General features: G+C 58.5%; 1 protein-coding gene across 33 annotated transcripts in view; it reads right to left on the reverse strand.

Annotated features, from left to right (window-relative positions):
- Positions 1-7,058: 7,058 nt before the first annotated feature.
- PACS1 (phosphofurin acidic cluster sorting protein 1) overlaps positions 7,059-25,231 on the reverse strand; it is a 140,120-nt gene continuing 121,947 nt past the window's right edge. For 18 of the 33 annotated variants that reach the window (XM_085010652.1, XM_085010657.1, XM_085010659.1 and 15 more), the window contains 14 exons: positions 21,234-21,314; positions 19,934-20,049; positions 19,697-19,832; positions 18,345-18,449; positions 17,566-17,672; positions 16,903-17,057; positions 16,676-16,786; positions 15,924-16,026; positions 15,508-15,550; positions 13,119-13,161; positions 12,863-12,998; positions 10,189-10,415; positions 8,627-8,746; positions 7,059-8,540 (listed from right to left, as the gene is read on the reverse strand). In XM_085010652.1, coding sequence (XP_084866778.1) covers positions 8,425-8,540; positions 8,627-8,746; positions 10,189-10,415; positions 12,863-12,998; positions 13,119-13,161; positions 15,508-15,550; positions 15,924-16,026; positions 16,676-16,786; positions 16,903-17,057; positions 17,566-17,672; positions 18,345-18,449; positions 19,697-19,832; positions 19,934-20,049; positions 21,234-21,314 — 1,599 coding nt within the window. In that variant the 3' untranslated portion in view covers positions 7,059-8,424. Of the gene's footprint in view, positions 8,541-8,626; positions 8,747-10,188; positions 10,416-12,862; positions 13,002-13,118; positions 13,162-15,507; positions 15,551-15,923; positions 16,027-16,675; positions 16,787-16,902; positions 17,058-17,565; positions 17,673-18,344; positions 18,450-19,696; positions 19,833-19,933; positions 20,050-21,233; positions 21,315-25,231 lie in introns of all 33 variants that reach the window. The other 15 variants (XM_085010651.1, XM_085010658.1, XM_085010662.1 and 12 more) reach the window with 1 other exon arrangement.

A 25,231-nucleotide genomic window follows, 5' to 3' on the forward strand; every position in this document is an offset into this window, starting at 1 on the left:
CGTGTCTTCCCAGAGTTCCCCTTGTGGCTCAGCGGGTTATGGACTCAACTAGAATCCATGAGGATGCGGGTTGGATCCTTGGGCTCACTGAGTGGGTTACGGATCCAGAGTGGTCCTCCAGCCTGGGAACTTCCATAGACTATGGGTGTGGCCCTAAAAAGAAAAAAAAAAAAAAAAAGACTATGTCTCCCCCCAAGGATGGGCACCACTTCCCGAGGGGTCTGTTCCACTTTGAACACCTCTGGATGCCAGTTTTTTTTTTTGTTTTTTTTTTTTTGTCTTTTTGCCATTTCTTGGGCCGCTCCCACGGCATATGGAGGTTCCCAGGCTAGGGGTCGAATCGGAGCTGTAGCCACTCGCCTACGCCAGAGTCACAGCAACGCTGGATCCGCTGCAACCTACACCACAGCTCATGGCAACGCCAGATTGTTAACCCACTGAGCAAGGGCAGGGACCGAACCCGCAACCTCATGGTTCCTAGTCGGATTCGTTAATCACTGCACCACGACGGGAACTCCTGGATGCCAGTTTTTTTTATGCCACTGAGCCAAGAATCAGTCTGCTTAGAGGTCTCCTGAGAGAGGGTTCTGGGTCCCTTCCCAACAGCCACGTGGCAAATCTGCACCCTCTCTTCCTGGTGGCCTCCTGGCCACTCTGGAAGGCTCTATATCCTGCTCAGTGGGAGGGCATCCAGGCTTTGGGGGCAGACTCAGCTCAGTTCGGAGCTGTGTTTCTCGCTTTGCCCGTTGGGGAGCTTTAGGCTCGCACTGCAGCTTCCTCTCTCTCCTCATCTGTAAAATGAAGTTCTTAGTACCTGCCTCGCTGGGTCCTCGAGAGCACGGGAGAAAACAGCCGTGTTAAGACTTTAACATCATGCCTTGTATGTAACCGACACGGTTTCTTGTAGTCATTTGTTATCATCATCAAGCTTATCGAGCTTGTGCTAGTGAGTGGAGAGTCGGGATGGGGGGGGATGAAATATAGGGGAGTCTCCGCCTACGGTGTCCTAGGAGAGGAAACACATGAAAGTGAGCAGCAAATAGAAAGGAGCGTGAAGATAACAAGCACCGAAACGTTTGGGGCTGGCAGTGGGTGCCCTGCGTGGTCAGGATGGAGGGGGCTCAGCCCGGCTGGAAGGAATCTCCCCCTCTCTCCGAGGTCCGCCTTCCCCAACTCCAAGTGGACCCACCTCTGCATGGCACACACCCACCTTGCCCTCACCCACCACCTCCCACGTGAAGCTCCCTGCAGGGATGTTCCACCACCTTCCAGTTCGCCCAGCAAACGGCCAGTCCCCATCCTCGACGCTCTTCTTCGACCCTATTTAATTTTTGGCTGCCCCTCGGCATATGGAGGTCCCGGGCCAGGGATCAGATCCGAGACGCAACTGCAGCAACGCTGGATCCTTTAACCCACTCTACGGGTCCGGGGATCCTTTAACCTACGTGCTGGTGCTGCAGAGACCCCGCTGATCCCACTGCATCGCAGGGGGAACTCCAATCCTATCTTCTTCTTCTTTTTTTTTTTTTTTTTTTGCTTTTTAGGGCCTCGCCCACAGCATATGGAGGTTCCTGGTCTAGGGCAATTGGAGCTACAGCTGCTGGTGTACACCACAGCCACAGCACCCAGGATCCAAACCACGTCTGTGACCTACACCACAGCTCATGACAACACCGGATCCTTAATTCACTGAGCAAGACCAGGGGTCAAACCCCCAACCTCTTGGATACTAGTCAGGTTCGCTACCACTGAGCCATGATGGGAACTCCCAGCCTTCAGTCTTATTTCCTCCAAAAGGTTGTAGAAAGTGTCTCTAAATTGCATCGTCTCGCTTCCCTGTCTACAAGCCTTTATTGGCTCCCATTGGTCTGGGGATAAAGTGGACAGTCCTTGCTCTGGCTCCGCGCAGTAACAGTACTAGCTACCAGGCTGCTCAGTGCCCTGGCCACTTCTTTCCTCTTCCTCCCTGTCCCTCACCACTCCCATTGCTCTCAGCCACTAAACCACATGCGCGTCTCAGATCAGGCCAGACTCTCTTCTCCCTAGTTTTTGCTGTTTCTCATACCAGAACATCCATCAGGTCAGGTGTCTTTGGCTCAGGCAGACACCCTCTCCTGCCCGTCCCGTGTGTTCCCAAACACGCTTCCATGCTGTGTGGCAATTGTCTATTTGTCTGTATCCCCTGCTGCGCTCAGAGTTTCCAGATAGGTAAGGACCCAGCCCAGCCTTCACCCCTATGTCATCATACCTAGGATGGGAACTGGCCCGCACTGAGAAGGGTGGATGGTTGGGAAGTTGAGGTCTGAGCTGACTTAGAGAGAGTCTGGAATCCCATGACCTGGGTTAGAAATCTGGCTCCTTTGGAGCCATGTGGTGTTTTGGACGAGTGACTTGGGCCCTTGCTCTTTCCTTTCTCTAGCTCTTGTGTGTTTGCCTTACGCCAGAGCAGTGGGGGCTGGGGCCACGGCGAAGAAGCATCCCGAGTCCCCGCCCTCTGGAGCTCGCACTCCGACGTGACCATGTGGTACAGACATCTATGGCAGGGGACAGTGGACGTCCCAACTGAAGAAAGGGCTGAAGTGGAGCCTCTTGCAATGGGGTTTGGGGCAGGGTGGTTGGGGAGGAATTCTGAGGAGGCGATGCGAAGGAAGACGTCCCTGGGGAGGGCGTGGGAGGTGGAGGGAGTGGTGTGTTTGGGCCTGTGCGCAGGGAGGAGGGTTCTGGTTACTGAAGATCGGGTGTGGCCAGGGGGGCGGGGGGAGGGGTGGCGCGCTGGAGAGGTGGGGGCGGTCAGAGCGTGCAGGCTGATGGACCTTGGGTTGGGCGGCTACATTCAAAGGGGAGTTCCCATTGTGGCTCAGGGGTAATGAGCCTGACTAGTATCCATGAGGATGTGGGTTCGATCCCTGCCCTCGCTCAGTGGGTTAAGGATCCAGCATTGCTGTGAGCTGTGGTGTACGACATGGCTTGGATCCTGGTCACTGTGGCTGTGGTGTCGGCCGGCCGGCAGCTGTAGCTCTGCTTCGACCCCTAGCCTGGGAATTTCCATATGCCACGGGTGTGGCCCTAAAAAGACAAAACAACAACAACAAAAAAGGAAGACTCAGCCAAATTGATTTCCCGGGGCCTCTCTAGGGATTTAGTGAAATTAAAGCATGTGAACACTCAGCAGCAGCAAGGCTGAGAGAAAATGCCCGTGGGTGACCCTGAGAGGCACAGTCCTTGGACATGGCAGTGGGTGATGAACGACGAGCAGTAGCTGGAAACAGTGATCCGAAATCTGCTCGTACAGAAGAATTCCGAGGAATAAAGGGGAAAGCCCTCACCTCCGTTTCCAAACCTTGGAAAGAGGGTGACAACTGACTAGTCATCAGCAGCCCAGCCGAGTGGTCCAGGTTAGCATCATCGGGGTGTCACGCTGCTGGCGTGTACCCTTGATAGGCTGTGCAGACCAAAACTGTCAAAGTCACCCAACCTCAGGAAAGTCTGAGAGGATGTCACACAGCCCTAAAAATAAAAAAAAAAAAAGGGAGAAAAACGTTTCTCTCTCTTTTTTTTTCTTTTCCTTTTTTTCCCAGCTATATCTGCAGCATATGGAAGTTCCCGGACGTTCTGAGCTGTAGCTGCAGCAATAACAGATCCTTAGCCCACTGTTCCACAGCAGGAACTCCCAAACGTTTCTTTATTTTTTATTTAAAAACTTTTTTTTTTTTTGGTCTTTTTGGGGCTACACTCGCAGCATATGGAAGTTCCCAGGCTAGGGGTTGAATCAGAGCTGTAGTTGCCAGCCTACACCACAGCCACAGCACCATCAGATCCGAGCCACGTCTGTGACCTACACCACAGCTCACAGCAACACCGGATCCTTTAACCCAGTGAGCGAGGCCAGAGATCGAATCCAAGTCCTCATGGATACTAGTCGGGTTTGTTACAGCTGAGCCACAACAGGAACTCCCAAATGTTTCTTTAAATGAAAATAAAAACAGGAGTTCCCATTGTAGAGCAGCGGAAATGAATCTGACTAGGAACCGTGAGGTTGCAGGTTCGATCCCTGGCCTCGCTCAGTGGGTTAAGGATCCGGTGTTGCCCAGGTCACAGACGCAGCTCGGATCCCGAGTTGCTGTGGCTGTGGTGTAGACCAGTGGCTACAGCTCCCATTAGACTGCTAGCTTGGGAACCTCCATATGCCGCGGGTGCCGCCCTGAAAAGACCAAAGGAAAAAAAAAAAAAAAAAAAAAAAGGAAAAAAGAAAAGAAAAGAAAAACATTCTGGCACTGACGTGGAGGTTAGATAAGGGCCCGTCCACCTTCTGCACCAAAATGCCACCCCTTTGCCTATAAAGAACGTTCCTGTTTTTGGCGGCCCGTGGGCGGCTCTGCTCCGGCCCAGCCTGCACTGTCCTGCCCGTGCGCGCCGTCTCAGGGGTGCTTCTTGCCCAGAGCTGCCTCGCCTTGGGAATCCCGGAAACAGTCCTACGCAACCCCCTTCCTCCTCTTGGCTCAGAGTGGGCATGTGTTCCGGCTCCAGGCCTGTGGGAAGCCCAGCTGTCCTTGGGGCTGAGGCATCAAAGGGGCTGAGGGGCCGGTGTGGATTCGGGACCAGCAGCACGAAGGCTTTCTATTCATTCTATTGGCAAATACACATGTTCACCTGTGATGATCCAAGGGGATCCAGGGTGCCAAAGATGAGGCAGAGAACAAAAAATTCCTCTTTTCTTGGAGCTTATATTCTAGTGGGAGAGAGAAAGAATTTAATGCCAGGGAGTGAAAAGTGCTAATGAGAAAAGCAGAGATGGATGAGAGAAAAGGGAGGTGTGATTTTAGACAGGCTGAACAGGGCAGGGCTCTGGGAGGGGACATTTAAACCAACACCAAAGTGAGGGAGCAGGTCACATGGACCCAAGGGCAGGAGCAGGATGGGCAGGGGGAATGGCTTGTGCAAAGGCCCTGAGGCAGAAAGTACGGTGTGTCTGAGGAACACAGGGGAGGGCAGCAAGCAGGGGTTAGTGAGAGGAGTAAGAGAAGCAGGCGTGGGAGGTCCCATCAGGGAGGCCTGGGGGTTATGAGGGTTTGGGGTTATATTCCTCGTGGGGTGGGAAGTCACTGGACAGTTTGGATCAGTAATTTCACATGCACAAGTTAATACTGAAAAAGGCTGGGAGTTCCCGTCGTGGTGCAGTAGAAACGAATCTGACTAGGAACCACGAGGTTGCGGGTTTGATCCCTGGCCTTGCTCAGTGGGTTAAGGATCTGGCATTGCCGTGAGCTGTGGTGTAGGTCGCAGACACGGCTCGGATCCCACATTGCTGTGGCTGTGGTGTAGGCCAGAAGCTACAGCTCTGATTAGACCCCTAGCCTGGGAATCTCCATATGCCTCGGGTGCGGCCCTAAAAAGACAAAAAGCAAAAAAACAAAAACCACTGAAAAAGGCTTTATCGGGCTATTGTGTGAAGAATAGACTCCTGGAAGAGTAGATGGAAGCAGAGGTTATCAGGAGGCTGTTACAACATCCAGAGGAAAGATAATAGCAGCAGGGAGAGCCGGGAGGAGCTGCGGTTCTGGGTCTGTCTGGAAGGAGAAGCATTTGCTGATGGGTTGCGTGTGGGGTGTGAGAGAAGAAGAGCCAAGGATGATTCCAACGATTGGGCCTCAGCCACTGCAGCGTGGGGGAGTCTCCCACCCCAGGCTGGGGGAGGGGGAGGGGAGGCCACGCAGAGGATGCCAGGGAGGCCCAGGGGGGCAGTGGGTGCGGGCCGAGGGCCATCCACGGGCCCAGTGAAGAGTCCAGCAGGGAGTGTGGTGCGTTGGTAGGTCAGAGGCTCTTCCCCTGGGGCTGTGAGGGGGGCGCCTAAAGAGCGGGAGGTGGTGGAGAGGGAGCCTGAACCGCTAGCTCTCTGGAAGAATCTCGCTGTAAGGGGCACAGGGACACGGAGTGGCAGCCGGAGGGGATTTGGAATCAGGGTGAAGTGTCTGCACATGGATGTGAACGGTCTGGGGGAGGGGGTATCAGGGCTGGTATCTTTGGGGAAGCCTCGGGAAGGTGGGAGAAGGTGGAAGGCAGGAGCTGGGAGCGGGACCCAGGTCAGCAGGGAGCTCCCGCCTCCTCCTTGCTCTCCCCTCCCCACCGTCTGCTTCTCCTCCTCGGCTCTGAGCTGGAAGCCGCCGGCTGGGACCTGGGATCTGAGTCTACTCTTCCCACACACGTCCTGCCAGCTCCCAGGCACCCCCAGCCCGGCTCATGGAGCCTCTGTGGGCACCTCAGCTCTGCCCCAGGCAGCCCTGGGGCCTCTCTGGTCTGCCTCGGACCCCACCCCGCCTGGCCTGTGCCCTCATCTCCTGGGACGCCTTGCGGTCCCCTCACTGGACTCTCCTCCTTGGGAGGCAGACGTTTGGTCCATTTTCCAGGCCCAGCTGCCCCAGTCAGGTCACCTGGCCACAGGGCTTGGGAGCCAGTGACAGCCTGGCCCACGTGGCCGTCTGCTCCACGGGGGCTGTGTCCTGCAGGGTGGGGACGCCAGCGCCCACTTCCAGGCTCTCGTTCACCGGAGGAGGCTCGACGTGCAGGCCTGTCCAGGCGGCGCATGAAAGGCGGGGTGTCCGGGGAGCAGGAGCTCTGCCTGTCACCGCTGAGGTTAAGGGCTGGCAGGAAAGTGAATTCGATGATGGACCCCAGCTCACCCCCTCCACCTGGCCTCAGACTTCGCCAACTTCTAGAAACTATGGCAGGGCATCAGCCCAGCAGGGGGAGAAAAATCAAGCTCTGATCTTCGGTCAGAAGAGTGGAAACTGCTGTCGACGTGGGAGGTGGGATTTGGGGCTGCTGGGTCCCAGAGAAAAGTGGGGTTCCAGCGGGGGAGTAGCGTGACTTCTGTTCCAGACCTCTGCCAGCCTCATGCACAAGACACCTCCACGGCTCTGTCTCTGTGCTAAGAACATGGGAACACGCTTCCTTGCAGCCGGCTCCCAGGTGACTTGGAGTGGAAGTGGCTGTGCTGTGTGGCGGGAGGAGGGTGGACAGACCCTCTGTCACAGCGAGAGGCACAGAAGCCCAAGGCTTGCTCATTGGTAAGAAATCACCAGTTTATTGAATGAAAAATCCAACATCCACTCGGTCCTCCCGCCCCGCCCTCTCTCGGCCTGAGTGAGCAGCACGGCCCAGGAGACGCTCCGGACGGCGGGCTGAGCCGGGGGAAGGGCTGGAGGAGTTTGGGGGAGGTATGGAGAATGAGAAAAACACTTTTCAAAGGGAAGTTCTGTGCAAAAACTTCTAGGAGGGGTGAGGGGGCAACAGCAAAGCTCTGGACGTGCTGGCGGGCCAGAGGGCTGTGGCCGGGAGCTCCACGCCACGTGCTCAGCTGCTTCCGAGAAGGCCCAGGGCAGGGGGCCGAGGAGGGGCTCAGCCGTCCCCCTGCCCCCTGGACCCCAGGCCGCAGAGAGAGGGAGACGCGGTGGGCAGGCCAGGGTCCGCCCAGGCCAGGAGCCCGGGAGTGAGCAGGGGCACAACAGACCAGGGAAAGGAGACAGACGGACACGCGGGCACAGAAGCCACAGATGACACGCGGTGGGGGTGGGCCTCCCACCTCTCCCGGAGCGCAGAGTTTCGGGCAGAGGCAGCGCTGTGCTGTGCGGAGGGGGAGAGGCGGAGGAGGAAAGTCGGCAACAAGGGGGAGCCCCAAGGACAGGGACCGATGCCTGGCAGTCACACACAACCACCACGAGACTGGCTACAGACGGCCAAAGACGCCCAGGGCCACAGGTGGCATCTCCAGGGGACCTGGGGTGGTGAGAGCCGTGCGTGGGGAGACCACAAAGGCCCCTCCAGCCCAGAAATCCACACAACGCCACGGCAATGCTGCCCTGGGGTGGAGAGGGGGTGGCGGCTGCCCCTGTGGCTATGGGGGGCAGGGGGTCCCGTGCCCCTCACACCCCAGCAGCGGGAAGTGGCCTTGGCTTTGGCCCCACTGGAGGGAGCAGGCTGAGTAGCGTCTGGCAGCTGAGCTTTAGAAAACGAGATCCTGGGGGGTGGGGGTGAGGGTGGGGGAGGCTGGGCTCCCTGCCATGGCCAGGACTCCAGGTCTCCTATTTCCAGGAAGGGAACTGGTGCCACGTGAGGGAAGAGGTGGAAGTCAGGTGAAGGAAGGCCTGGAGGACTCGATTCCAGGGCCCGGGGATGAGCGCCCAAAGGCCAAATCAACCTGCCCTGGGCCTGGAGGGGAGGGCGAGGGGGCTGCCCAGGGGTGGGACCGAGCAGTGGGGAGGGGAGCAGCGTCCCCAGTGGCAGTGTCCTTTGGGACCGGGCAAGGGGGACGCAGGACCCAGGGCCAGGAAAGGGGATGCTGGGCCCAGGCCTGCTGGCCTCCCCCTGCCCGCAGGCGGTGAGGCTGGTGGCAGTGCCAGGAGGGAGAGTGGCCGGGAGACGGTGCCCTCAGGTGGCCTTGCTGCCACTGAACAGTCCCACTGGAAAGTGCTTGACGTGGGTGGGCCACTGGGCGGCCAGCTGGAAGAACTTGATGTCACTCCACTCGACTCCGTCGATGGACACTGAGGGTGACAGGGGAGGACAGGGGGTGACCAGGGCTGCCGAGGCCATCTCCCCAGCAGCTTCCCTGCCACCACCCTGCCCACACCTCTCAGCATGGTCTGCTGCTGCTTGGCAGAGCAGATGAGGCGGCTGATGCCTTCGATGACCTGGCTCTTAGAATCCACCTCCTTTTCTCGAGGTTTCTTGCTCAGGAAGATGGTGGGCACTGCAAAGCAAGCAGGAACGGCCTTGTCTCAGCCCCGTGAGAGCGGCCGCCCTCTCCCCCACCCCCTGCCCCTGCCCCGTGGGAAGGGAGATTTGCAGAAAGCCGATCTTCCTCCCCGCTCCCTGGCTCCGGCTGCGTATCAGGATCTCTGAGCTCCTGCCAGCCCCAGCACTGGCCTCCTGGCTGTGGCTGAGATCCTGCCCTCTCCCTGAACCTCAGCATCTTCACTGAATAACAGGGACCAGGGCCGGGTGGTCCCTCCCAGCTTGAATGTTGCCGGTAGCCGTGGGGTCGGGGGCCTGCTTCTTCCTAGCCTCATCCCCAACCCCTGACAGCCACCGCTGCACGCCTGTGCTGCACATCTTTGCAGGGCTGTGTCCGTGCGGCCAGTGGGGAGGCTGTGGGGCAGTGTTCGCATGAGCACTGCCCCGGGATGCCCCAGGCAGGACGCTGGGTGCCACGGCGGGTTCTGACTGCAGGCCTGGCATAGCCCTGCCCGCCCCTCCAGGGGAACGCTCAGAGCAGAGGCAGGAGCGGAAAGGCCCAGCTGCTTTGGATGTGCCCAGAGGAGGAAGGAAGGGGCCGGGCAGTTAAGGAAGCCTCTTTCTGGGAGTTTCAGCTGTGCCTCAGCGGGTTACAAACCCGACTGGTATCCATGAGGATGCAGGTTTGATCCCTGGCCTTGCTCAGTGGGTTAAGGATCCGGCGTTGCCGTGAGCTGTGGTGTAGGTCACAGACGTGGCTCAGATCCTGCATTGCTGTGGCTGTGGTGTAGGCTGGCAGCTGCAGATTTGATTCGACCCCTAGTCTGGGAACGTCCACATGCCTTGGGTGTGGTCCTAAAAAGCAAAAACAAAACAAAACAAAACAAAGGAAGCCCCTGCGGGTGCACAGCTGGATGTGTGGGTTTCCAGTGGATCCAACAGCAGCAAGTGCTGCCCCCACGCTGGCCGGCCTGTGGGATTCCCGCCTCCTTTCCCAGAGCTCAAGCCCAGGGACCGCCGGCTCCTCTGCCGGTGCGGAAGCCATCCTTTCACGCAGCTCTATTCCCCTTGATTCTTGAAAACAATCGTGCCCTTTGCTCGCAAGGCTCTAGTGGCCTCCGTGGGTCCAGTGCCCCCGTGGCTGCGGCACGGAGATGTCCTCTGTTGCACCGTCCATCCCGACGGCGGTGGGGGCACTAACCGCCTTGGCCACTAAGCTGCTGATGCTCAGCAGGCAGGGACTGTGACTCCCGGGGGACCGCGGTTCCCTCTGGTGCAGAAAGACGGCCGTGTCCCACAATGTGAGGCAGGACCCCGAGGGACCCCAGGCTGGGCCGCATGACACGCGTGCTGTCTCTGTCCTCATCCAAGGTCTCCTAGAGCAGATTCTGCCCCGAGCCCGACCAAGGAGGTGGGGCGCCCGGTGGCCTGACTGTCCCCGCCCCAGACGTCACTTACCTTTCTTGTTCTTCTCTTTGGTGACCACGGTCATGGCCATGGTGCCGGAAAGCTGGGCCTCTCCACCATGGGGCAGGCGGGACACCTGCACCGAGCGGAAGACGCTCTTGAGGGTGTTCTTGGAGCTGGCGTCCCTCTTGTCACCTTCCCTCCTCCGCTCCCCAGGGTGGCCCAGCCAGTAGTCCACTTGGAGGCCAATCACGTCCCCATACGGGCTGTTGGGGCTCCTGGAGAAGGGTGACAATGAGAGGAGGCCCTCACTTCCTAACCACAGGGCCGACGGGGGTGGAGAGGGGGGACACTGCTGGGCTCTGGGGGGGCGAGAGGTGGCGCTGGCTGAGTGGCTCCTGGGTCCCTCCAGTCAGAACTGGCTGGGGTGGGAGCGGGGTCAGGCTGGTCTGGGACAAAGCCAGGACAGGGTGAGGCCTGCGTCACCACCAGGGAACCAAACAAAAAGTCACAGGGGGATGAGAGGAGCAGAGAGGAAGAGGCTTCAGGAAGGAAGAAGGTGTGTGTGCACGGGCACGCGTGCACACACACACACGGACACACACGGATGTGCACACACACAAGGTCATGTGCACATACAGGGACACTCGAGGGTACACACACACACACACACACACACACACACACACGCATGCGCATGCACTCCCCCCCACCAGCAAGCAGAGCCAGGGCGGAACCCAGCCCAGGGTGGGAGAGATGAAGCAGGAAAGGGCCGGAAGCCCCTTGGCGGCCCCAGAGCAGCCCCGGGGGAGCTGGCGGATGCCGACCTGACCTGTGGCTTTCTCTCATTTATGGCACTTCTAGCTCAGGGATAATTTTAGCTCCGAGGGGAAAAGAGCTGATGTTTTCTTGAAAGGAGGCGTCAGACACAATAGGTACACGGGCTACAAAAGTCATCTGACGTTGCTCTTTCTGCCTGGATTCAGTGGCTCCACTGAAAAAACAGGCTTCAATTGGATGGGAAAGCAGGTCGAGGTAGGGCTGGTCCCCGGGCCCCCCAGGAAGCCTGGACCGTGAGGTCACAGCCCGACCTGCTGGTGGGATTTCCTCCTCCTGCACTTCGGCACATCAGTGGAAGACCCCTCCCCACCCGCCCAAACAGGAAGTGAGGCGGGAAGGTGGGGGGGGGGGGCTGCGATCTGGACTCCGTCCCCCAGGACATGGGACTGTCATGGAGGCTCTGGAAAAGCCTCCACCCAGTGCCTCCCTCTCTGCTCCCTCATGGAACACCCCCCAAGAACTGGGAAGAGGTGAGGGTGGAAGCCAGGGAACAAGGCGGAGGAAGCAGCAGGAGCCTGTCCCCTGGGTGCCCCAGTGGGACTGCCTCCCCTCCGGAGGCCTGGCCTCCTGATCTGAACTTGGGATACTTCTGATCTTTTTGTTTGTTTGTTTTTTAGGTCTGTGCCCATGGCATATGGAAGTTCTGGACTAGGGTCCAATCGGAGCTACAGCAGCTGGCCTACGGCACAGCCACAGCAACACGAGATCTAAGCCACATCTGCGACCTATACCATGGCTCATGGCCACACCAGATCCCCAGCTCACTGAGCGAGGCTAGGGATCCAACCCGTGTCCTCATGGATGCTACTCAGGTTCATTTCCATTGAGCCACAACGGGAACTCCTGTGATACTTCAGATCTTAAAGAAATTCCCTCCCCCTCACTAGTTTCTCATGGTGCACCCCCCACCCCCCGTGGCTTTGGCACTGCTGGGGCCCAGGGACTTGAGCGCCAGGACAGGGTCCTGCCTGTCTCACCGGCTTCGGCAGCACGTGGGTGACAGATAGACCGAGTGCATGGGAAGCAGCCACACTGCCCCAGGTCCGGGCACTAACATGCGCCTGACACCAAAGCTGATGGCCAGTCCCACCGTTAATTTCGTGGAGTCGAAATGAAGCTCAGTGACTTGCCCGAGTGACAAAGATTCTTCGGGTCATCGAACTTCAGCCAGACTCCTGAAGCTCTCCCAGGCCGCCCTGTGCACCGCCTGCTAAAATCCCTTCTCCCGAGAACCCCCTGTCCTCTGAGTCCATCGCTGCGGCCGCCCCCTCGGATCCGCACCCTCCCCCACCGGCAGGAGTGTCTGCAGCAGGCGCTCAGGTCCCTTTAGCCAGAGCCTGCATCGCCTCCCCCACGTTCCGCGTAGTGATTTTCCATCCGCTGCCCCCACTCGCACACGCGGTGTCTGGGGTTGAGCCCATCGCCTCCCACCGCCCCCCCATCCTGCTGCAACACCCCCCCCACAACAGCACCTGCGCTCCCTGCATCCACCCCCCACCCCGCTGTGCCTTAACCAGTGCCACTGAGTAGCTGGTTCTTTAACACAAACACAGCGGACATAACATGAACTAGGAGGCAAATCCCTCCTTCTGTGCCAGGCGGTCCTCCAACGAGACACGGGCACAGCACTTTACAGCCACAAGGGCCTCTGAGCCCTGGGTCTCAGTCAACCTTGTAATTGAGAGGCGGTCAGGGCGGCCAGTAGCCTGCACTCACAGGCTGGTGGTGGCTTGCCTGGCTGGTGACCTAACTCCACTGTCCCTGCCACCACCTTCTGAGCCCAGCGTGCTCTCACTGTTCTGCACGCCAAGCGCACAGGGAAATCAGTGGGGCTGCCACCCGACGGAGGCCGTGGCAGGAAGGACAGGGCAGGTGAGGGCCTTACCCCACGATGGCGAGGGCGCTGCTCATGGAGGGGGAGGACGGCGGGGTGGCCGTGGCGTCTCGGCTCAGGCCCGAGCTGGAGGGCGGTGACGTGGAGGGCACAGTGAGGCTGACCACAGGCGCGTCATCCCCATCGCCTGCTGGGGACAAACACAGCTGGCCAGACCTGCTGGTAGCACGGTCGAGGTACCCCTGCCTCCCCTGCAGCCCCTCCGCCCCCACTCTCCCTCGTGGAGGCCAAGGGGCCCCAGGCTCACCTGTAGTGGAAGGAGAGTCTTCAACCAGCCCCACCTTCACCACCTGCAGGGAGGAGAGACACTGCACTGGGACAAGTTCCCATCCAGCTGGGACCCGGGGCTGGGCATGGAGGCCATCACCGCACAGCATCTGATCATAGGCTTTAAAGACCTCTGCCCACCCAGCGGAGCCCAGATTGTTCAAAGATGTGAAAAACCCAGCTGCAAACACTTGAGTCTGGGGCACAGGAGGCCTGCAGCTCTTCTCTGGGGATACGGGCAAGGCCACCGTCTAACACCAGAGAAAGGAGGGCGATGGGGAGGCCTTGGCAGGCAGCCGGGAGTGGGGGGCAGTGCCCAAGGACACGCTGACGGCAGGGGCCTCCTCTCCAGACCTCCTGGGATCTGGAGGGACACGGGGACAAGGAGGGGGTCCTAGGTACAGCCCCCCACCCCTAGGCAGTGGTGTCGACTGCAGCTTCACCAAGACTTTCAGATTCCTCTCAGAGGGTTCTGGGAAGGACAGAGGGGGCCCTCCGGTGGCCAGCAGAGGGCACGGCTAGAGACAGGCCACACGGGGGCTGGGGCCCCGGCCTGAGGCGACAGGTGTGTCCTGGGGCCCAGCCTGGGAGAGGCGCACGGGGAGGTCCCAGGAGCTGGGCCCTGGGGACGGGCGCGGACTGCACAGGGACCGTTCCCTTGAGGCTGATCAGAGCGCGGTGCTGGCGTTCACTGGACTTTGTCCCCAGTTCTCTACGTTCTTATTTTAATTCCCGTGACACGTGGATTCGCTGAATGTGCTGGACGTGGCCGTCCTTCCCCCTCACTCCTCTGGGTTACACGAGGCTGCCGCTCCTTTGTTTGAACTTTTTTCTCTCTCTTGCTGGGAGGCAGTGACCCACAGCTCCACAAAGATGTGGGTCGTGCCACCAGCCCAGGCTACAGGCCATGGTCCAGGGCCTCCAACATGGCTATGGGAGCAGCCCCAGTGGCCGACAGGGACCAGCCAGGTGGGAGGCTTCACAAGGCATGAGAACGGGGCTACCGAACCTCCCCAGGCTCAAGCATCTCCCAAGATCACTCAGGAGACGCCAGGGACGGTGGGAGCTGGCAGGGACCCTCAAGGAGACTGTGGGGAAAGATACAAGCAGATCTGGAAGAGAAATCCTGTCGTCTCATGAAAGGAAATCTGAGCTTTCAGCCATGCTTCTATTTCGCGCTCTGGCCCTGAGAGGGTCGGCTCTGTTCCCTCTGGGCGGGCCTCTGCCTGTGGTCTGGCTGCCGCCAAATGCAAGAGAGGCTGGGGCCACCTGACACCAGAGACTCCCAAGAGGCTGTCCCTTCATTTTCAAAACCCACTTGAGTAGAGATTCTCCCGTGACTCGACTGGGGTGGGGAGAGGGGTGCTTTCCTCTCGCTGCTCTATCTGGCTCTGAAGACACAGACACCGATTCTCAGACTTTGGAATATCATCCGTCATTATTCCCCGCCCCCTTTATTGGCTGCCCTGCAGCATATGGAGTTCCCAGGCCAGGGATCAGATCTGAGCTGCAGTCACAACCTAAGCTGCAGCAATGCCAGATCCTTAACCCCCTGTGCCAGGCCGAGAATCTAACCTGCATCCCAGCACTCCCAAGATGCCACTGATCCTGCTGCATCACAGCAGGAGCTTGCATTGTTTCCTTTCTTTTCTTTCTCTTTCTCTCTCTCTTTTTTTTTTTTTTAGGCTAGGGATTGAATTGGAGCTACAGCTGCCAGCCTATGCCAGGGATCGAACCTGCGTCCTCATGGATACTGGTTGGGTTCATTTCTACTGAGCTACAACGGGAACTCCCTCCTTTTTAATATTTTTAAAAATTAAAAAATTAAAGCATACTTGGTTTACAATGCTGTGCCAATTCCTGCCGTAATTACCGTTATTTCTGGGGCAACTTTCTTTTCCCTGAAGCCTGTGGAACCAATGCCCTGGACATCATCCCCTAGGCTGAGGCCCCAAGTTTAGCACCGGGTGTAACAGAAGCTACCAGTGGTGACCCGGGGATGGCCCCTGATTCAGGAAAGGACACTGGAAGGAGGAGCTCGGTGCCTGTTCCAGCCCAGGGCTTCCCCACCTGGGCAGTGCTGACACTTGGGGCAGGACGGTTAGGGGCATCTCTGGCTGCCACCAGCTAGATGCCCGATGTTGGTAGCGCCCCCGCTCCCAGCTGTGACAATTAAAAATGTCTCCAGACATCAGCAGATGTCCCCTGGCGGCAAAATTGACTTCGGCTAGATGAGGGGTGTGTGTGTGTGTGTGTGTGTGTGTGTGTGAGAGAGAGAGAGAGGGAGACGGGGGTGGGGGTGGGGGGATGACAAGGAAGGCCAGTAAGATGGGGGTGCGTGTGCAGAGGGCAGGGGAGCGGCTACTCACGCCAATGAAGGGGATAAACTTCTGGTGCGAGTCTTCGTCGGGGCTGTGGGGAGAGAAGGGAAGCTTTACTGTCGGCGGGTGAGACGGTGCAGAGCTGGGCACATAAGCGTCTGCAGTTTACTGTGGCTTAAGGGAGTCCGGACACCACCTGATGTCCCATCACGCCACCAGTGGAGGCAAAAGACCCGATTCTGCACACGCCACCCCCTGCTCCTGTGTCTGCGCTGAGGGGCGCCCACACGGGGGGCAGAGCAGGAAAGGGACGGCCTGGGTGGGAGGCAGTAAAACACTCTCCTATTCCCTTGGGTTCCTCGGAAGGGAGGCGGGGTGGGGAGAAGGAAGGAGTGAAAAAGCAAAGAAAAGCCAAGATGTGTCTAGCCCTCCCGAGCTGTTCTTAAGAAACCCCTCGAACTTACAACTTGTGCCTGCAGGTCAGCATGGCTTCCGCCACGGGCAGCTGGTGCGTCACGGCCGCCCCGTTGACATACTGCATGACCCGCCCCACCACGTCCAGTTGCTCTGCAGAAGGGCCAAGGGAAGATGCTGACGGGTTTCAGCAGGCGACCCCAAAAACCCTCTTAGAGAGCCCCCTTTGTGAGGCCCGTCAGGAGACTGGAGGGGCTGAGGCAGAGGAAGCCTCCTAAGACCCTCTGGTCTGAAGCTGAGGCAGCACGAAGCAAAGCGCTGTCCTTGCCGTGCGCCCTTGCCGCTCCTCCCAGGTGTGACATGCTGCCGCTCTCTGCTCGGGGCAGCCCCTCCACCCCCAAGCTCTGCCCGGATCCTGCAAGGCCCTGGACGTGCTCGCCCGCTCTCGGCCTCGCAGGCCCCAGGCTCGCCCTCGCCCTCGCCCCTGCCACCTTTGCTCCGTGTTTCAGGACAAGATGTGGGTGGAGTTATTCACTCATCGACAGACTCGCAGGAGCTGTCCTCTTCTTCACATACGCGGTCGCTGTGACTAGACGGTTCCTGTTGCCCCCCGCCCCATTTCTAGGTTCCCCAAGCAAAGGGCAGAGACCCAACACCTCCAGAGCGGGGGCTGCGTTAATGGGCCTCCTCCGAATAAAGCTTGAGAAATCGAACGTGCAGAGGGACGTGGCCAGTGAGCCGCAGGGAGGAGGAGCCCCGGCCCCGGCCCCGGGAACTGGGCCGCCTTCCGACGGGCCGTTACCTGACACCGGGGGCTCCGAGCGACTGAACAGATCCCTCCAGCCGGAATCAAGGAAGGTGCTGCTGTACCTACTGTCAACGGAGCCCAAGTATTTGGCCACTGGGTGAGAACCTGGTCGATGGAAACCAGAAGGTGCACTGGTTGGTGGGTGAGCGACGGCCCCGGCCGTGGGGTCTCGCTGCCCGTTCCTTCCGAGGACCCAGTGCCACCAGCCTGCTTGTCTTTACCGAGTGGAATGATGAGGAAGCGCATGTAGCCCAGCCAGTCAGAGGTCTTGCTGGCCAGCGACTTGACGAAGAACCGGAGGATGGAGCTCAGGTAGCTCTGGCCGCCCACCGCCGCCACCTTCACGGGCCTCGGCATGGAGGAGTTGCAGTTGCAGCTGGGGAGCAAGGGAGAGGCACCGCCACGTTCAGGGGGCCAGCGTCCAGCTCAGAGGAAGGCCCCAAGCTCAGCCGACCCGCGGGGAAGAAACAAAGCAATAACCAAAACAAAACAGAGGCCAGAAGCCACCTGCTCGCCAAGCCAGAGAAGAGCCTGGGGTCCCAGGGCCACGGGGTGTCTAGAAGGAAGGCAGAACGGAGGCAACAGGGAGGGCAGGGCCGGGGGCTAGAAGTGTGGGAGTAAATGGGCTTGTAACCCCCGGGGCTCTCTGCCCGGCCTTCTCCGTCGTAGTTTCAGAAAAAGATGAGGTGAGCCAAGGTGAGGCAGGAGGTGGGCGGGGGCCATTCACCCCCGACCCTTCTGGGGCTGGCAGGGGTGCCTGTCACCACGGCCCGCCGCGGCCCAACCAGGTACCAACTGTGAATTCTTGGTCTAAAGAGACCCAGAGGTCCCGGCAGTGCTTGGCAACCAGGGGCAGGAGGATGAGGTCAAAGCCGAGCCCTTACTAGCGCTGGATACGGGTGAGCAGGGCGGACAGCACAGCCTGGACCTCCACCGTGGAGCAGGTGCACACGACAGGCTTCCGCTGGTCCTGGAGCAGCTCCGCCACGTACTGCGGGGGCGGGGGGGGGAGCACAGGTGAGGCCACACAGCAGGGACCCTGCAGGTAAGCTGGTCAAGCTGCAGGGCCCCATCCTGTCCTTCAGACCATGGCTGGGAGAAGGTCTGGGTTCCGGCGGCAGCGAGGAGATGGAGGGGCCGGCCCCGCATAGATGGCTACCTAGGAAATGTGGGAAGACTCAGGAACGTTTAGGTTGTCGCATGGCCTCTGAAGCCTGCAGGCCAGGTGGCACTGGGACCTGCCGGGAGGGCAGCAGGCGGGAGCGGGCCCGGTGGCTCTGCTGCTCTGCCCCTTTTGCACGGGCTTTGCGGAAACTAGGGCACCTCCGGCATCTTACAGCACTTTGTTCTCCTCAGGGTACCTTCCTCCCTTCCCTTGTGCCACCCGACACGCGTGACCGGGCCGGGAAGGAAGCATGATGGGCAGTACTGCTGCTTTTGTACCACTGGGGAAACTGAGGTGCGGACAGTGGGTGACTGCAGCTGCGGCAGCTGGAGGACCACGGAGCTGGGACTGCAGCCCAGGGCTGTGGGCTTGGCTCAGGGCAGGAGGGGCCTGCGATGGGGCGTCACTTCCCAAGCCCCGCGCCCCGCCTTTCACATCCGCACCCTGGGGTCTCACCCCCCCGAGTCCTCCCCAGCCCTGCCACCCTCGGGGCTTCACCTGGCCCTGCCAGTCGGCGGTGTTGACAAGGATGACGTTTTCTGGGAGGGCGGCATCCGACACCAGGATCTGATTCAGTTGGTCATATACCACCTTCCTGGGAATCTGCAGGGACGGAGGCGTCACCGGGCAGTCCCCAGGGAGCCTGAGGCTGGGGCTGGTGGACCAGCAGGCTGAGAATCCCGGAGCAGGGGTGTTGAGAGGAGAGCTACGGGCATTTGTGGAGGGACCTGGTGTCCCATGGCCAGAGCGCAGCGGGAAGGAGGGTGACAGAGAACAGGCAGAGAGGGCGTTCCCGTCGTGGCTCAGCGGTTAACGAATCTGACTAGCATCCATGGGGACAAAGATTTGATCCCTGGCCTCGCTCAACGGGTTAAGGATCTGATGTTGCTGTGGTGTAGGCTGCAGGTGCAGCTTGGATCCAGCACTACTGTGGCTGTGGTGTAGGCCAGCAGCTACACCTTGGATTCTGATTCGACCCCTAGTCTGGGAACTTCTAGATGCCGCAGGTGTGGCCCTAAAAAGCAAAGCAAAAAAAAAAAAAAAAAAAAAAAAAAGAACAGGCAGAGAGGCCTCAGAGCACAGGCCGATGCGCAAGGAGCAAAGCCCTGCCGCCCTGGCGATGGAGCAGGAAGGGCCTCCAAGGGTCGTGATGCAGGGGGAGCAGGAGAGGAGGGGGAGGGGACGCGAGCAGGTGCGAGCAGGGCTGAAAACGAGGACAGCGGGAGAGAACTAATGAGAGCAGCAAGGAGCAGCCATGTGGGGAACAAAGGTATTTCAGGAACAGTGATTAACAAGAAGGACAATACCTCGCCCTAGGCACCCGGCTATTCTAGTCTCAGGTTCATTTTCAGCTACAATAGCGCCAGCTCAGGAAGCCAGGCTGACACCAACTCCCCTCCCAAGGAGATTTATCAGGTTAACTCTAGAGGAGTGGGGGCTCTGGGAGGTGCGCTGGGGGGAGGATGGGCCCTCGCTCAGAGCAGGGCCCGTTCCTTCTGCGCTTCTGCTCTGGCCCCGTCCTAGCCCGTTCCATCAGCCCTGTCTTGAAGCGGTTGATGCACCAGCTTGAATCAGCAGAACCAGCCCACAACCGTGCTAAAGGCACCGGAGCCTAGACAGCCGTCCAGGGAGAGCCGACGGCTGCTGACCCTGGAACAGCTTGGACTAAGGCCTGATGGCAGCAGGAGCAGCCGCAAGGTGTGGACCTGCCCCCCGCTCCCTGCAAACCCACTTCCACGGCAATAGTAAAAGGATGCTGGGCATCTCTGCGGAGTCTGTCTTCACGACGTCACGTGTCACTCGGGCAGGTCCAAGCCCTCCTCCCTCCCCTCCCCAAGCGGGGCGGGTACCTGAGCGCTGTGGCCCAGGTCCGGGGAGCGCTCGCTGTCTGAGCTGTTGGTCCTCTCGCTCAGGGGCTTGGAGAGCTGCCGCTCCTTCAGCGGGGTGCTCCTCTTCTGCCGGGGGGTGTGCACCCCATCCACTTTGCTGCCGGAGACAAGGAAGGAGGCGGGTGGCTAAGCAGCCCTGGACCCACAGCCGCGGCAGCCCCTCGTCCTGAGGCCGGAGCTTCCTCCAGCCCTGAGTACCTGGGTGAGGCGGAGCCTTGCAGGTCCGTTTTGCTGGACTTCATGGGCGTTTTGACTTTCTCGGGCACGACCAGACTGGTGCTCGTGTCTCCAAACATGTCCTGGTCAGTGATTTCCTGCCACAGAGGAAAGGACGCAGCGAGGGTTACTACTCAGTGACCACGGGCACCGCTGCCAGGGCCCACCACCCCAACAGGGTGCCGACAGGGTGCCGCGCCCACCCCTCGCTTTTCTAGGAAACACGTGGTTCTAAAACTCCGACTGGCCTGAGGAGGACCCCACGACTGTTTAATCCCACCGCCTGGGCCGGCCCCCCGCTCTTCAATCCGTCCCCCTCGTTCACGTCAGCCCGCACGCCTGGGCGGATGACCCGGCTTCTCGAGGTGGGAAGGACAGCGTTTCGCTCAGCGAGCGACGCGGAATGGACCACAGGGGACAAGGGTGGAGGATGCGCTCCTCGGATGGCGGGCGAACTGGGCCTAGGAGGTTTTGTCCCACGCCGGATCCTCGATGCAGCAGCGTTTACTCCGGGAGACAGAACCTGAACAAATTCTTCCTTGGACTTCATTCCACTGGCAGCTCTCACTGTGGGCCTGACGCACAGGCACCACCAGATGGTATCTGGGCAAGTTCTTTGCTTCCCGAACCCGCTGGTGCCTCTGGATGAACTTCGGTGCCACCTGTGAGGCCCAGCTTGGAGGCCGCCCCTCCCCCCGCCCCCAGGGACTCGCTCCGTCCTTCCTGGGTCCCTCAGGGCCCTGCACCCGGTGTGCCCAGCTGGCTTTCCTCCGGGAGGTGGCTCTATGCTGTTCTCATTTTTGCACCTTCAGAGCCCAGCACACCACGCAGGTGCACAGCAAACGTGTGTGGAATTCAGTTCGTGTGGCAGTAAGTCGGGCACCCAGCCACCGTCCCAGGCACTCGTGAGCAGCGCCAGCATTTCTTAGGGGAAGCAGTCGACTAGTAATCACTTGGGCATTTAATGGACGGGCAACGATGGAGGAAGGGAGGAGGATACTGGCCACCGTCGCTCAGAAGTGAATGAGGGGCACAGACAGTGAGGAATCATCCAGATCAGCATTTGATCAGATCGAGTTAAAGGGTCATTTCCAGTCTGCCAGTTGGGGGCAGAGCCTTACGTTCCATGGGTATGGATCTGGGGAGGGAGAACGCAGGCGTTCACAAGACCGCAGATTTTGGCAAAAATTTCACGGTGGTCCTGAGGGGCTTTCTGTCTTTATTGCTAAAGGTACAAAACATGTTTTTAAACCGCTGAAACAGGAGGCTGAACTATACATACCAGCGTGTCTGTTTCAGTCAAGCTGTCATCTTGATTTTTAATCCAAGCCGATTTGACTTTTTCTAGAGCAGCCAATTCCATCTGCAAAAATTATAATAATTAGTCCTCACCAATCCAGATACCGACCACTCTGGCTTGTTTCCTAGGTCTGCTGGAAGCTTGAAGTGCCTTCACTTAATCTGAAGACCACACAAAATTGATGGGACTTAGAGCTCATAAGGAGTCTACGTGTGAAAACTGAGCGTCCCAACGGTCAGTTGCTTTGTAATCAATCAATAACGCAGTGAGGTTTGGAAGCCAGAAATTCTTCACAAGATGTCACCGGGGAAGGGACATTCAGCGTTCAGAAGGCCTGGCTGTGGGACTTATCCGTCTCAACCCCGGATCTGGTCACCCCCCTTGCCCAGGAGGGGCACATGGGTGTCAGAGCTGCTGAGGAGAAGGGGACCAGAGTGCAGGCCTTTGGTTTTGAGACTAAAGACACCCAAGGTAGCCAAACGCTTTTTGCTTGGCAGAAACACCTAGAAAACCCTCCAACAGAATACATTAAGTCAGTAGGTGTGAAATAATTCTCCTTTTCCCCCCAGCTCTTATTAGCACTTCTCATAAATGTTAAAAATTTACTTTGCAAATACAGATAACACAACCAGATTCTTCACACTTGCTAATACTGCTTCAGGCTGTGCATCTTAAGATACAGGCAGGTACTGGCCTCAGGGAGTGTCTGGTTCTCGGGGGCACCAGGGAGTCAGAGGATCAAGGATATCCCACTTGCCCCCAGTGACCCAAAGCCCCTGCCCTGAGAAAATGAAACGTCGGCCTCGTGAGCTCAAGGGGTCACGCTGCAAACTGAGGAAAAGGATCGCAAAGCAGGGCGCCGGGGCCCGGGCTGAACCAGGGTGTCTCCACTTGGGCACCACGGACCCGGGAGACCCTTGCTCGCTGTGGGGCAGCCCGTGCAGATCTGAGCAGCATCCTGGCCTCTCCCCGCTACATCCCAGCAGCAGCCCCTTTATCCCCTAACTGACCCCCGCCCTGGAAACGAAAACGTCGTCAGTCCTTGCCAGGCAAAATCACCGTAGGCCGAGGACCACTGCTGAGCCACGTGCAGGACTAACCGGGCACACGTCAACCGGCCGCCGTGACCCCAGAGTGAGAGATGGTCGGGCTCAGAGCCGCACACAATAGGCTGCCTCCAGACCGCACAGCGAGTTCATTCACACGCTGTCTATACAAACGCCAGGTGTTAATGGGGTCCAGGATCGCGGCGAACCCTCGGTCAGACTTAAGACTGAAGATGATTTCAACTCTGGATCTCAGCACGACGGACAGTTACACACGCGGATGAACCCGGGTGCCGACACCACCTGCTGAAAGGTACTTATGGGGGCGTACCCTGCTGTCACGCCCGCTGTCTCACGGCACACCTGTGACATCTGCTGTGGCCTCTAGCCTGGCGGGGGCGGAGGGCACTGTTTACTGACTCTCCCGGATGTTCCAGTCGCTCCCACTAGGTGCAAACTCCCAATTTTCCAAGCTCCTATTCCTGCTCCTACTAGTCCCTGGGGCTTTTCTCACCCCAGCAGCACAGTAGCTGGGTCTGTCTAATGGTGTGGCACCAAGGCAGATGCCAGCAGCCCGACACCCTGTGCCCGGGACAGCACTTGTGTGTTTGTGTGTGTGTGTGTGTGTGTTTCTGTCTGGGGGGGTGGGCAGAACGGGGTCATACTTTGGGATCCCACTTCTGGGGAGTACCGGTCTCAAACACCCACATTCATGGTGCTATGGAATTAGCAGCTCTGAGCATCAGGCAGCCTTGGGTGAGAGTCCATGTCCGTTGGCCGCCCCAGCACTGTCAGGGCCTATTGTTCTCAGCTCAAGGAACCACATTATATTGCTGCTGTGGGCTCAAGCCTTGGGGAAACTCAAAGACGGCAATAATTTGTATCAGCAAAAATCCCTTCTGGTTCTAGGGATAAACTGAACCCTCTGAAATGTGGGGCGCAAAAAAGATTAAGAAAAATACACGAGTAACAGTGCTAGGAAATCAGGGAAGAGAGGCCAAAAGCTGGGCAGGGCGGGCACCCGCCTGCCTAGGGACTCAGCGCCTCGGCCTGTCTTCCTGATACGTTTGGAAGTTCTCTGTGTCAGAGCTCAGCCTCGCTCTGCAGCTCCCAAAGTGCCTTTCGTACGAAAGGATTCTGAAGTTCCACACCCACAGCCAGGCATATGGGGCTCTTCAAAATAGAAATATCATGGAGAACCAGCAGTCTGAAATCCGGCCAAGGGAACCGGGATTTGAAGGACTCACTGAAAAAGACATCTCGAGAATATCGATTTCAGGAGTTGAGACCTGGAGTAACAGTGACTTTGCCAAAGCGGCCGACACTGCACACTCCCCTTCTGTCAACCACCCGCCAGGCTGCGTGTTCGCCGCAGTCTCCCACGGGATCTTCACACTGCCCTGCAAGGCATGTCCTCTTAACGTGCAATTTGTAGACGAGGACGTGAAGGCCTGGGAACTGTCCGATCACACAGTCCGTGGAGCGACGGAGTCAAGATTCAGACTCAGAGGTCTGCCTCCGGGGCACAAGCTCTCCACCCAGCCCTGCCCTGCCCCCAGTGAGCGTTCCGCCTAAACAGGGACCCTTAGGCATCACGCTACAAAGAGGGATACTCCACTGACGTGGGGGCTACCTGGTCTCCCACGCCAACAGCTTTTCCTTACAAATTGAGGCTCAAAGCATTAAGGTGATTTTTCTCTTTAAACTTTGTAAGCCATGCAACTGAGACTAAGAGCGGAACCTACAAATTCTATCAGAAACAGCTTCATGAGTATAAAAATCGTGTCTCTGACTGATTTAATAACAACGATCCCTAACCTTTATCGAGGGTTCGCCATATGTTAGGGGCCATGCTTAGGGCTTCTAGGGCATTACCCAGTTCATCATTCAGTTGCACTGTGTTAGCAGAGCCCTTGTTCTGCATTCCTAGGACACCGTAAGACAGTCCTGCCAGCCAGGTCTCAGGTTTCCCTCTGGAGGAGTCATCACTTATGTTTATTTATTTATTTATTTTTTTGTCTTTTTTGTTGTTGTTGTTATTGTTGTTGTTGTTGTTGTTGCTATTTCTTGGGCCGCTCCCGCGGCATATGGAGGTTCCCAGGCTAGGGGTCTAATCGGAGCTGTAGCCACCAGCCTACGCCAGAGCCACAGCAACGCGGGATCCAAGCCGCGTCTGCAACCTACACCACAGCTCACGGCAACGCCGGATCGTTAACCCACTGAGCAAGGGCAGGGACCGAACCCGCAACCTCATGGTTCCTAGTCGGATTCGTTAACCACTGCGTCACGACGGGAACTCCTATGTTTATTTTTAATACGGAATCTGGCTCTAGGGGCCTATGATCTGGCCACATGGACAGTGAGAATTGTGCAGCCCCCCGTGAGAAAGGGCAGCCATAGCTTCCTCCTAAACATAACTAGTCAGGTGAGGCCTCCTCACTCCAGATCACATGAACCCGGGCTGGAAAGGCTGAGAGTGCAGGGTCTGCAAGTGGCAGGTCTGAGGTTTTTCTGCCTTTTTTTGTTTTGGTTTTTTGGCCGCACCTGCAGCATGTGAAAGTTCCGGGGCCAGGGATCGAACCCATGCCCCAACAGCGACCCAAGCTGAGGCAGTAGTACGCTGGAACCTTAACCCCGCGGCATCACAACTCCTGAGGCTCCTCTAAGGAGGGATTCTCACCGTGGGCTGCCTTTCTATCCCACATTACCCGCCATGGCCACGTGGTGCCGCTGTTTTAGGGTCAAACCACGCCCACTGCGCTTTCAGCGGGAAGAGGGATAAGGTGGAAGACAGCGCCACCTGGTGGCATCAGGCAGTAAGGCAGTCCCTGAGCAGATGGTTCTGGACGCTTGGGCAGCTCTTCCAGAGACAGCGTTTTGAATTCAGGGGATGGCAGGCCTCACAGGCTTCATGTCATTTCCTCAGTTAAAACC

This window comes from Sus scrofa, chromosome 2 (genome assembly GCF_054392235.1).
Source record: "Sus scrofa isolate SSC_HxYL_T2T_F1_AM1 chromosome 2, Sscrofa_HxYL_maternal_Yorkshire_Landrace_v2.0, whole genome shotgun sequence".
NCBI classification, from domain to species: domain Eukaryota; kingdom Metazoa; phylum Chordata; class Mammalia; order Artiodactyla; family Suidae; genus Sus; species Sus scrofa.